The sequence below is a fragment of the Babylonia areolata genome, chromosome 18 (assembly GCF_041734735.1).
Source record: "Babylonia areolata isolate BAREFJ2019XMU chromosome 18, ASM4173473v1, whole genome shotgun sequence".
Taxonomy (NCBI): Eukaryota; Metazoa; Mollusca; class Gastropoda; order Neogastropoda; family Buccinidae; genus Babylonia; species Babylonia areolata.
In genome coordinates this window covers 66,313,606-66,326,105 of record NC_134893.1, presented here as the reverse complement: position 1 = coordinate 66,326,105, position 12,500 = coordinate 66,313,606, and the positions used below count along the sequence as shown (strand labels likewise).

Genomic DNA, 12,500 nt, shown 5'->3' with positions numbered 1-12,500 from the left:
TGTTTGTTTTTTTTTTTGTTTTTTTTTACCATTCACTTTCGTGCCAGCATAACAATGACAACCTCATTTTTTGTATGCCTTTCTCAGCAACAAAAGGTAGTGTTCAAATCAAAACAATGAGTTTTGGCTTACCTAATGTCCTCTGATATTTTGGGAATCTCCTTGTTTACAGAGGTGTATAGGCCGTTGCACTATCCAGCCTATAAATTATTCGAAGGGCTAACTCCTTGTCTGAAATTAGTTTACAGTCTTTGGACGGCTCATATATTTGCAGTTTTGTACCTGTTTTCTTTTCTTTTCTTTTTTTCTTTTTTTTTCTTTTTTCTTTCTTTTTTGTTGTTGTTGTTGTTGTTGTTGTTTCTTAAAGAGTGGGTCTTGACATTGGCGAGTGTCTTTTAACATTCAGTGTAGTTTGACTTTGTTATTTAATGTTATTTGTTTGTTTCTTTTTCTTCTTTTTTCGGTGGAGGTGTGGGGGGGGGGGGTAGAAGGGATGAGGCAATATGGGGAGTTAACATATATTTTTGTCTCACTTTTTGTTGTGATATGCTTGCATGGTCAAGGAAAACTCCCTTGGATATTATCTGAAAAATAACAATGCTTTTTAACTTTTCTTTAATTCAAATGATTCATCTATTTACATATATTGGAACATAATAGACATATTTTGATGATGAAACTGTATCAAGGACATAGATTTATCGCCGAGCACTGTGAAAAATTAATATGTTTTCTCCCCTTCTTCAGGAGATGAAGTTCAATATATGCTCATAGTAAACTCCCTTGAATATCCGAAAAAACAACAACTGTGCTTTTCATACGGTTCCTACTGCAAATGATTCATCGACAAACAAATACTGGAACAACAATGAACATATTCCATTGGTGAAACTGTAAAGAGGACATCCGATTTATAACCGAGTTATGTCAGAAAATATCGAGAACATGAACGTTGAAAGTTTGCAAAGTATGAATGTTTAACATTCATACATTAACATGTGTTGTTTTGTTTCTTGTTAACATTTGTAATGTCGTTTTGTTTGTTGGGCGACTGCTTCTTTTTTTGTGTGCCTTTCTTGACAACGAAAGGTAGTGTACAAATCAAAAGTATGATGTTTGGCTTACCAATGTTCTCTGATATTTTGGGTATATTCTTGTTTGCAGAGGTGAAAAGGCCATTACAGTATTAAGCCCAACTCGTCTGAAATTAGTTTACAGCCTTTGTATAACTTATATATGCACAGTTTTGTGCCTTTTCTGTTTTGGTTTGTGAAAGAGAGTCTTTACAGTTTCCAGTATTTTAAAAACAGAATGATGCATGGTTCCCACAGGAAGAATGGGTCCATGTATATACTGATGGGTAAGCAGTGGTCAGAGGGTTGCAGGCATCATGGGGCACTTCCCAAAAGGAGACAGCTGCTGTCAGTGATGTCACTGGCAAACGCTGCATCATGGAGTGATGGCCTAGAGGTAACGCGTACGCCTAGGAAGCGAGAGAATCTGAGCCCATTGGTTCAAATTTCGGCACAATCGCCAGTATTTTCTCCCCCTCAACTTGACTTTGAGTAGTGGTCTGGACGCTAGTCATTTCGATGAGACTATAAACAGAGTTCCCGTGTACACCATGCACTTAGCGCAAGTAAAAGAACCCACAGCAACGATTTCACACAGAGAAATTTTTGTGACAAAAGCAGTGTAATACAATATAATACAATACAATAAACTATTGTAAACTATAGGCATAGTTACTATAGGCATATTTCGTTGGTGAAACTGTAACGAGGACATCGATTTATCGCCTAGTGCTGTCAGAAATCAATATGATTTTCCCTCTTTTCCAGGAGGTGAATTCCAATATATTCTCACTGTAAGCTCCCTTGATGTTCTGAAAAAAAATAACGATGCTTTTATATCGCTCCATTAATGCAAATAATTCATCAACCAACAAATACTGGAATAGCAAGGGACTTATTTTATTGGTTAAACTGTAACGAAGACACTTGATTTATCGCCGAGCCGTGTCAGAAAAATCAAGAAAATGAACTTTGAAAGATTGCAAAGTATGAACGTTTTACATTTGTAGATTAACAGGTGGGTTTGTTTTTTTTTCCATAAAGTTATGTGTTCCCTCTCGAAATCATTATCCTTTTTTTTCTATACCTTTCTGAACGTCGAAAGGTAGTGTTCAAAATATTGAAAAAAAAAAGAAAAAAAAGTTGCATTCTCTGAACTGAGTATCTTTTTATTATTGTGGTGGTGTTTTGACGTATCGCATAGCTGTATTGGTAGTTGCTGTCTGCTATTGTAGTACTTCATATCTGTCTGTCCGTAGTTCACTGTCTTTATACGGCTAAAAAAAAAAAATTGCAGTTTTGCAACTATCGCTTTTTTTTCCTTGTGAAACAGTAGGTCTTTCTAGTGGCCAAAACATAAATTTTTAACAAAGGCAGGTTAGATAATTTCTCTTCACTTTCTTTGTCCAGGCATATGGGCCTTGCTCAGGATTTTACTGGCGTTAAAGTGTTAGGATCAAACATCAGTATCGAATATTACACACAATTTTCGTCATTGTGTTTCACTTCGAAATGCCGCAATATGTGTAACACAAAAGAAATGATGTAAAAAAAAAAAAATAAAAATAATAATAATAATAAATAAATAATAATAAAAAAGAAGAAACAGAAGAACTGGTGTCAGTAATATGAGGAAGCAAATGCCGATAATGCGATAGGAAAAACAAATAAAACTGCACGCAGGAAAAAAAATACAAAACAAAATGGGTGGCGCTGTAGTGTAGCGACGCGCTCTCCCTGGGGAGAGCAGCCCGAATTTCACACAGAGAAATCTGTTGTGATAAAAAGAAATACAAATACAAAGACAAATATTACGAGGACTGAATTAGCTTTATGCAGTGGGTGCGGAGTGTGTCTGAAACTCCTGTCAGTTCCACCGCCGAGGAAGTTTTCCTCTGGGTCTGAAGCCTGGGTTAGCGACCTGGAGCCAGTTACATTGCTCCGACAGAAGAGCCTAATATGGTCGTAACCCGCTACTAACTGTGTGTAGTATGGAACTGACCAATGTATGTATATATAGATGTGTGTGTGTGTGTGTGTGTGTGTGTGTGTGTGTGTGTGTGTGGATGGGCATGTGTGTACATATGCATAATTATACCCATATATGTTTGCATGCATCTAATTCAAAGGTTTATAACGACGAGTAATACCCTGTCTATATGCATATATGTCAGTGTATGTACCTAAAAGAGTGCTGCCCTTTTATTTGCCAGCTCATGATATGAATACATGATGGCGTGCTTGCCTTTTTTTTTTTTTTTCTTTTTTTTTTTTTTCTCGGGACGGTTGGCCTTCGCCGCTTTGTTTGTCGGCCAAGTTAAGTCTTGCTGTGCTTGTGCCCCAGCGTTGATGCATCTCGTTCTCTCTCTATTGACTTCTTCCTCCACCACTCTTTTTTTTTTTTTTTTAATTCATTTTCTTCACTTTATTTATATCTCAGCTTAGTTTTGTTCAAAACTCATGTATGTTCACGTCTTCTAGTTATGATGACATCCGTCACATATTCAGTATGTACATGTGATAGGACAGGACTTTATATAAGATTTTCTTGTTGTGCTGTTCATCGATATCTGTGTTGTATTGTGACATGTTCCAAATAAAATACTGTTTAAACCAACTGACCAATGGTGTATTTCGGTCAACGTAGGAGGCATTTAGTCACGTGTAACTGTCAAAATGTTAGAACCAAGCAATGCAACTGGCTTCTGGTGTTATAGACTCGCAGGGTGTACAGGCTAACTGCCCATCTTGTTAGGTAACCAAACTACTTAATGTAGTAGCACCGACCTTCTTTTTATCCTTTCTTCTTCTTCTTCTTCTTCTTCTTCTTCTCTCTTTAAAACTAAGATAAGAATATTTCTATTCGATACATTTGATTAACCTACTCGCGGTCTTTTGCAAATGCTTGCTTGTACTCAGTCCACTAGCTGCCATGCCATGATGAATGAAAAATTGAATGTATGTGTATGTGTGAACAGTAAGTGCGTGTGTGTGTTTGTGTGTGTTTGGGTGTGTGGGCGTGAATGTGTACGTATGTCTTTGTTGCTTGTTTTATAATTTTGTGTGTGTGTGTGTGTGTGTGCGTGTGTGTGTGTGTGTGTGTGTGTGTGTGTGTGTGTGTGTGTGTGTGTGTGTGTGTGTAAGTACCTATGTACATGTAATGTACCAATTGTTCCAGTTTTTCATCGCTTTGTTACCTTTAATAGACTATTCAAGTTCCTATTCTTATTCGTCGTTCTTATTATTTTATTTTATTTCAGTTTATTTCTCTATTTTTATGTTTTGTGTCGTTCGTTCTTTATTTTTTATGTCGTAAAATGGGCAGAATTGTAAAAAGGCCTTTACTGTGCCTAATTCTTTACCCATTAAAGATTCAATCAATCAATCAATCAATCTTCTTCTTCTTCTTCTTCTTCTTCGTCGTCGTCGTCGTCGTCTTCTTGTACTTCTCCTTCTTCATCATCTTCTTCTGATTATTTTTATTATTATTATTATTATTATTATTATTATTATTACATCATCATCATCACAGTCAATGTTATTATTATTGTTATCATTATTTTCTTTTTTTTAACATTGCTTTCCTATGTGTGTAGGAGTACGCCTCCATTTTGGTGTGCGTGCAAGAGCATGTGCGTGTGCTATTCATCGTGTGTTTTTTTTTTTTTTTTTTTACTGCTGTTCGCTATGGTGTGATAAACAGGATTTATAACTAAGTTTTAAGGCACACTTTTCTTTATGGGAGCACGGTGAAAGGACGCTGAGTTCCTGGCAAACAGCAGTGTATGTAGCCACTCGTAACAAGATGCTTTCTTGGAATATAGTTACTATAAAAAAAAATCCACATCTACTGTTCGTGTACCTCTCAATAACTGCAAAATTTGGATGAAATAACGATTTTTTTTTTCCAAACGCATTCTGTTCATGGTGAATGTGTATGAAACAACCGTTTGTGTGTTCAGTGAAAGGCCGGTAGTTGGGAGGCAACTGTTGTCCCGACAATCTGGGCTAGGATTTGATTACAATGGAGAGTGTCTCACCCAAGTTACATCCGCCACTCTCTCGGCCAAGACGGTTTTAGGACAGTCAGCGTTGGGATGGTTCCCCAAAGGCCACCTAGCCCCCAAGGCTGCAGCACTAAGAGCCGGCGCAATCTTTCTTCCTAGTTTGTGCGAGTCATAGTCCCTCCACAAAAGACTAAGCTGTAAATGAATTCCCGTTGCAGCAGAGAAACCATTGATCAAACCAGCTCTCAGTTTGCTGTTGGCCTAACTGCACGCTGATGTCAGTTTGTGAAATGAGTTGAACTTTTTTTTTTTTTAATGAACCTTTTTTAATTTCATTTCAGACAACGAAACCGAACATTGACACACGACCAGAAAAGAAAAAAAACAACAACAAAAAAGCAACAAAATGGATAAACATCATCATTTCCTTACACTGAGTATATCATTCAATTATCCATACAAATACATACAAACTCACACACATGCACACATACGTACATACGTACACATATAAACGCAAACACACACTGCCACAAGCACACAAATCCACAGACATGCATACAAACATATCGGCACCTGTATACACGCACCTTCATCCACCGATGTCTGCATGTAATGTATACATTAAACGTCATAGAACACAGCACCCATACCTCATAGCATGTTCAAATAATCAATGCTGTCCTTTTGTGTGTGTGTGTGTGTGTGTGTGTGTGTGTGTGTGTGTGTGTGTTTTATTTATTTATTTTTTATCCTTCTGTATTCCACTCATGTCCCTAGAAATACTATGCAGCGATATGTATATACTGAACGAGTGATAAGTGTATATAATCAGATTTTTTTCCTTCTTTCCTCAGTCCCCAGAGAACCCATTGATCAAACAGCTCTCAATTTGCTGTTGACCCAACTGCAATCTGATGTCAGTTTGTGATATGAGCTGAACTTTGGGCCCATGCACCAGTTTTTAACTCACTCAGTACGGCCAGTCCTCTCTTCTCCTCTACACAGACCCCTCGGATGTCCAGTGGGTGTCTGAATGACCCAACCTTTAGCTTCCGTCGTCAGAATTGTGGTATTCTTTGTCAACATTCACCTCTTCAGTATAAGAGCCTTCCGCTTGCAATATTTTGATGATGGTAATTGGGGTGAAACGCTGTTAACGTCGTCTCTTTCGCCTTTCGTATGGAGAGAGTTAATTAACCTGCTGTTATCATGTGGTCCTCAACTTTTTTTCTTTTCTTTTTTTTTTCTTCTTTTTTTTGTGAAGTGTGTATTTTGTGACGTCACGCAGGTTGCCATGGCGGAAGTGTCCGCGAAGTACAGTGCCTCTGCTGCAGATGTCTCCTGCTGTTTCACGCAGGTCTGGAAATATTTGCCTGTCTGTCTGTCTGTCTCGTTTTCTGTGTCTCTGTAACTGTTATTTCTCTCTGCCTCACTGTTTCTGTCTCTGTCTCTGTCTCTGTTTCTGTCTGTCTGTCTGTCTGTCTGTCTCTTCCGGTCTATGTCTTTCATTACGTTTCTATCCCTCAGACTATGTTTCAGCCTGTCCGTCTCTGTCTCCCGTTATATATATATATATATATATATATATATATATATATATATATATATATATATATATATATATCGCTTTCTCTCTCTCTCTCTCTCTCTCTCTCTCTCTCTCTCTCTCTCTCTCTCTCTCTCTCTCTCTGTCTCTGTCTCTGTGGGCAAATGTGAGTGTAAGTGTGTGTGTGTGTGTGTGTGTGTGTGTGTGTGTGTGTGTGTGTGTTGCTTCTCCTTTCTTCTGTTTTTCACACACACACACACACACACACACACACACACACACACACACACACACACACACACACACACACACACACACATTTCATCACCTACCCTCTTACCCCCTCCATAATATGACACAGGAATAAATAAATGAAATTAACAAACGAAAGCTTGAATGAATGTTTGAATGAACGAATGAGTGAATGAATAAATAAATGAATTTGTTTTTAATGAATAAATAAATACATGCATAAATAAATAAATAAATAAATAAATCATGAGTCTATCGTATTACACACAAAAGGCCACCTGTTACGACCATTACTTTACACTATTTTCAGATGATGGAGTTCTGGTCTCACCTGGACTGGCCAGACAAGGAAGGGGCCGTAACGTTCGTGTACAGACTGGCCCAGGTCAGAAGGGGGGGTTGTGTCGTGTTGTGTGCTTTGTCTTGTCATGTCTTGTCTTGTCATATTGTGTCGTGTCGTGTCGTGTCGTGTCGTGTCTTGTCTTGTTTGTCGTGCCTTGTCTTGTCGTGTCGTGTCGTGTCGTGTCGTGTCGCGTCTTGTCTTGTCTGTTCTTGTCTTGTCATGTCTTGTCTTGTCATATTGTGTTGTGTCGTGTCGTGTCTTGTCTTGTCTTGTCTCTCCTTGTCTTGTCATGTCTTGTCATATTGTGTCGTGTCGTGTCGTGTCGCGTCTTGTCTTGTCTCTTCTTGTCTTGTCATGTCTTGTCATATTGTGTCGTGTCGTGACGTGTCGTGTCGCGTCTTGTCTTGTCTGTTCTTGTCTTGTCATGTCTTGTCATATTGTGTCGTGTCGTGTCGTGTCGTGTCTTGTCTTGTCTCTCCTTGTCTTGTCATGTCTTGTCATATTGTGTCGTGTCGTTTCGTGTCGTGTCGCGTCTTGTCTTGTCTCTTCTTGTCTTGTCATGTCGCGCCTTGTTTGTCGTGCCTTGTCTTGTCGTGTTGTGTAGTGTTGTGTGTCGTGTGGTGCCTTGTCTTGTCGTGTGTCATCTCATGTCAAGTTGTGTCGTATTATGTTGTGTTTTAGTGTATTAAAATGTATTTCAATGTATTGTTGTATATTACGTGTGTGTGTGTGTGTGTGTGTGTGTGTGTGTGTGTGTGTGTGTGTGTGTGTGTGTGTGTGTTCCATCACTTAGTGTGTGTTTGCAGTTGCACCTGTTAATGTAAAACACCTGTTCCCCCACTTAGTGTGTGTTTATAGTCGCACCTTTTGATGTAAAAACACCTGTTCCCCCACTTAGTGTGTGTTTATAGTCGCACCTGTTGATGTAAAAACACCTGTTACCCCACTTAGTGTGTGTTTATAGTCGCACCTGTTGATGTAAAACACCTGTTCCCCAACTTAGTGTGTGTTTATAGTCGCACCTGTTGATGTAAAACATATGTTCCCCCACTTAGTGTGTGTTTATAGTCGCACCTGTTGATGTAAAAACACCTGTTCCCCACTTAGTGTGTGTTTATAGTCGCACCTGTTGATGTCAAAACACATGTTCCCCCACTTAGTGTGTGTTTATAGTCGCAGCTGTTGATGTAAAACACCTGTTCCCCCACTTAGTGTGTGTTTATAGTCGCACCTGTTGATGTAAAAACACCTGTCAGCCCACTTAGTGTGTATTTATAGTCGCACCTGTTGATGTAAAAACACCTGTTCCCCCACTTAGTGTGTGTTTGCAGTCGCACCTGTTGATGTAAAAACACCTGTTCCCCCACTTAGTGTGTGTTTATAGTTGCACCTGTTGATGTAAAAACACCTGCTCCCCCACTTAATGTGTGTTTATAGTCTCACCTGTTGATGTAAAAACACATGTTCCTCCACTTAGTGTGTGTTCATAGTCGCACCTGTTGATGTAAAAACACCTGTTCCCCCACTTAGTGTGTGTTTATAGTCTCAGCTGTTGATGTAAAAACACATGTTCCTCCACTTAGTGTGTGTTTATAGTCGCACCTGTTGATGTAAAAACGCATGTTCCCCCACTTAGTGTGTGTTTATAGTCGCACCTGTTGATGTAAAAACACCTGTTCCCCCACTTAGTGTGTGTTTATAGTCGCACCTGTTGATGTAAAAACACCTGTTCCCCCACTTAGTGTGTGTTTATAGTCGCACCTGTTGATGTAAAAACACCTGTTCCCCCACTTAGTGTGTGTTTATAGTCGCACCTGTTGATGTGAAAACACATGTTCCTCCACTTAGTGTGTGTTTATAGTCGCGCCTGTTGATGTAAAAACACCTGTTCCCCCACTTAGTGTGTGTTTATAGTTGCACCTGTTGATGTAAAAACACCTGTTCCCCCACTTAGTGTGTGTTTATGGTTGCACCTGTAAAAACACCTGTTCCTCCACTTAGTGTGCGTGTATAGTCGCACCTGTTGATGTAAAACAGCTGTTCCCCCACTTAGTGTGTGTTTATAGTCGCACCTGTTGATGTAAAACACCTGCTCCCCCACTTAGTGTGTGTTTATAGTCGCACCTGTTGATGTAAAAACACCTGTCATCCCACTTAGTGTGTATTTATAGTCGCACCTGTTGATGTAAAAACACCTGTTCCCCCACTTAGTGTGTGTTTATAGTCGCACCTGTTGATGTAAAAACACCTGTTCCCCCACTTAGTGTGTGTTTATAGTCGCACCTGTTGATGTAAAAACACCTGTTCCCCCACTTAGTGTGTGTTTATAGTCGCACCTGTTGATGTAAAAAAACACCTGTTCCTCCACAGATCGTGTGTCACTGTGCCACGCTCTACGTGGATCTTGTTCACACCCGTATCACACACAAGGCCGCTGTGGCTTGCGAGGAGGACACACAGGCAAGGGTCCATGAAGAGGTCAGTTTTGGAGCCATCGCTGAAGTGGTGGCACGCTAGTAGTGAACGCTCCCCATCGCCAAATATTTTAGATACAATGCTCTTAGTCACAGGCTTTCGGTTCATGTCAAAATAACACAATGGACTGGTTCACTTCAAACTCGGTCATGACGCAAACGTTAGTCACTGTTCTAATGGCGGGGAAACTGGTTGTAGTCGTCATGCTTTGTATACAATGTGAAAGATGGTCTTTTTAACATGTGCCGTCGATGTTAACAAAAATCGACAACGGTGGTGCACTATCAAGTCATCTAAAGTCACCTATGGGGGTGAAAGGGTTCATGTGTGTGTGTGTGTGTGTGTGTGTGTGTGTGTGTGTCCGCGCGCGCGAGCGCTTCAAACGTTTTATATATTAAGTAATATTTCACAGTGCTGTGACTAAGTGCTTTTGTATGGCCAGCTGAAGGAAGACCACCGCGAATTTGGAAGACCCTGCAAGGACACCTTGAAGGCAAACCTCAAAGCTTGTGACATAGACATCGCTTCCTGGGAAACTGATGCCCTTGACTGCTCCTCGCTGGAGGATGCTGTACTCTAGTGGCATAAAGACGTTTGAAAACGAGAGAACGCTGGCCATTAAGGAGAAGGAAGCAGGGTTCAGCTTCAGGAGACGTTTTCCTTTTCAACACCTGTGGGAAGTGCTGTGCATCCAGAATCGGCCTCTTCACCCATATGAGGACACACACCGACAGATAAGCCTGCCTGCCAACTCATTTCGTCGGTCCGACGGGAGACTCCATCATCATCACAGTTCTGTGATAGTGACATTGATGAAGTGATCCCCATTAGCATCACAATGTACCCTCCTCTTCTCTACTACTTCTATTACTACTGCTGCTGTTGCTGTAACCACCGCTATCGCTGACACTGCTGCCACTACACCAGCAATACTATTTTTTTTTAATTGCATTTCCATCGTTCACAGATGTGTTACTACTACTACTACTACTACTACTACTACTACTACTACTACTACTACTACTACTACTACTACTACCCCCCCTCCTCCTCCTCCTCCTCCTCCTCCTCCTCCTCCTCCTCCTCCTCCTACTACTACTACTACTACTACTACTACTACTACTACCCCCCTCCTCCTCCTCCTCCTCCTCCTCCTCCTACTACTACTACTACTACTACTACTACTACTACTACTACTACTACTATCCCCCTCCTCCTCCTCCTCCTCCTCCTACTACTACTACTACTACTACTACTACTACTACTACCCCCCTCCTCCTCTTCCTCCTCCTCCTCCTACTACTACTACTACTACTACTACTACTACTACTACCCCCCTCCTCCTCCTCCTCCTCCTCCTTCTCCTTCTCCTACTACTACTACCCCCTCCTCCTCCTCCTCCTCCTTCTCCTTCTCCTACTACTACTACCCCCCTCCTCCTCCTCCTCCTCCTCCTCCTCCTCCTACTACTACTACTACTACCCCCTCCTCTTCCTCCTCCTCCTACTACTACTACTACCCCCCTCCTCCTCCTCCTCCTCCTCCTCCTCCTACTACTACTACCCCCTCCTCTTCCTCCTCCTACTACTACTACTACTACTACTACTACTACTACCCCCTCCTCTTCCTCCTCCTCCTACTACTACTACTACCCCCCTCCTCCTCCTCCTCCTCCTCCTCCTACTACTACCCCCCTCCTCTTCCTCCTCCTCCTCCTACTACTACTACCCCCCTCCTCCTCCTCCTCCTCCTCCTACTACTACTACCCCCCCTCCTCTTCCTCCTCCTCCTACTACTACTACTACCCCCTCCTCTTCCTCCTCCTCCTACTACTACTACTACCCCCTCCTCTTCCTCCTCCTCCTACTACTACTACTACCCCCTCCTCCTCCTCCTCCTCCTACTACTACTACTACTCTTCCTCCTCCTCCTCCTACTACTACTACTACTCCTCCTCCTCCTCCTCCTCCTCCTACTACTACTACTCTTCCTCCTCCTCCTCCTCCTACTACTACTACTCCTCCTCCTCCTCCTCCTCCTCCTACTACTACTACTACTCCCTCCTCTTCCTCCTCCTCCTCCTACTACTACTACCCCCCTCCTCTTCCTCCTCCTCCTACTACTACTACTACCCCCCTCCTCCTCCTCCTCCTCCTACTACTACTACTACCCCCTCCTCTTCCTCCTCCTCCTACTACTACTACTACCCCCCCTCCTCCTCCTCCTCCTCCTCCTACTACTACTACTACCCCCCTCCTCCTCCTCCTTCTACTACTACCCCCCTCCTCCTCCTCCTCCTCCTCCTCCTCCTCCTACTACTACTACTACTACTACTACTACTACTACTACCCCCCTCCTCCTCCTCCTCCTACTACTACTACTACCTCCCTCCTCCTCCTCCTCCTCCTCCTCCTCATCCTACTACTACTACTACTACTACTACTACTACTACTACTACCGCCCTCCTTCTCCTCCTCCTTCTACTACTACCTCCCCCTCCTCCTCCTCCTCCTTCTCCTACTACTACTACTACTGCTACTACCCCCCTCCTCCTCCTCCTCCTCCTACTACTACTACTACTACTACTACTACCCCCCTCCTCCTCCTCCTCCTACTACTACTACTACTACTACCTCCCTCCTCCTCCTCCTCCTCCTCCTCATCCTACTACTACTACTACTACTACTACTACTACTTTCCTCCCCCTCCCCCTCCTCCTCCTCCTCCTACTACTACTACTTTCCTCCCCCTCCTCCTCCTCCTCCGACTACTACTACTACTACTACTACTGTCATTTATAT

At 42.0% G+C, this 12,500-nt stretch overlaps 1 protein-coding gene across 1 annotated transcript in view; it reads left to right on the top strand.

Moving 5' to 3' along the window:
• Window positions 1-12,500, top strand: part of LOC143292319 (BAI1-associated protein 3-like) — a 180,208-nt gene that overhangs the window by 154,027 nt on the left and 13,681 nt on the right. Inside the window, exons 22-24 of the mRNA XM_076602507.1 lie at window positions 6,372-6,440; window positions 7,192-7,266; window positions 9,595-9,702. Coding sequence (XP_076458622.1) covers window positions 6,372-6,440; window positions 7,192-7,266; window positions 9,595-9,702 — 252 coding nt within the window. The remainder of the gene's footprint in view (window positions 1-6,371; window positions 6,441-7,191; window positions 7,267-9,594; window positions 9,703-12,500) is intronic.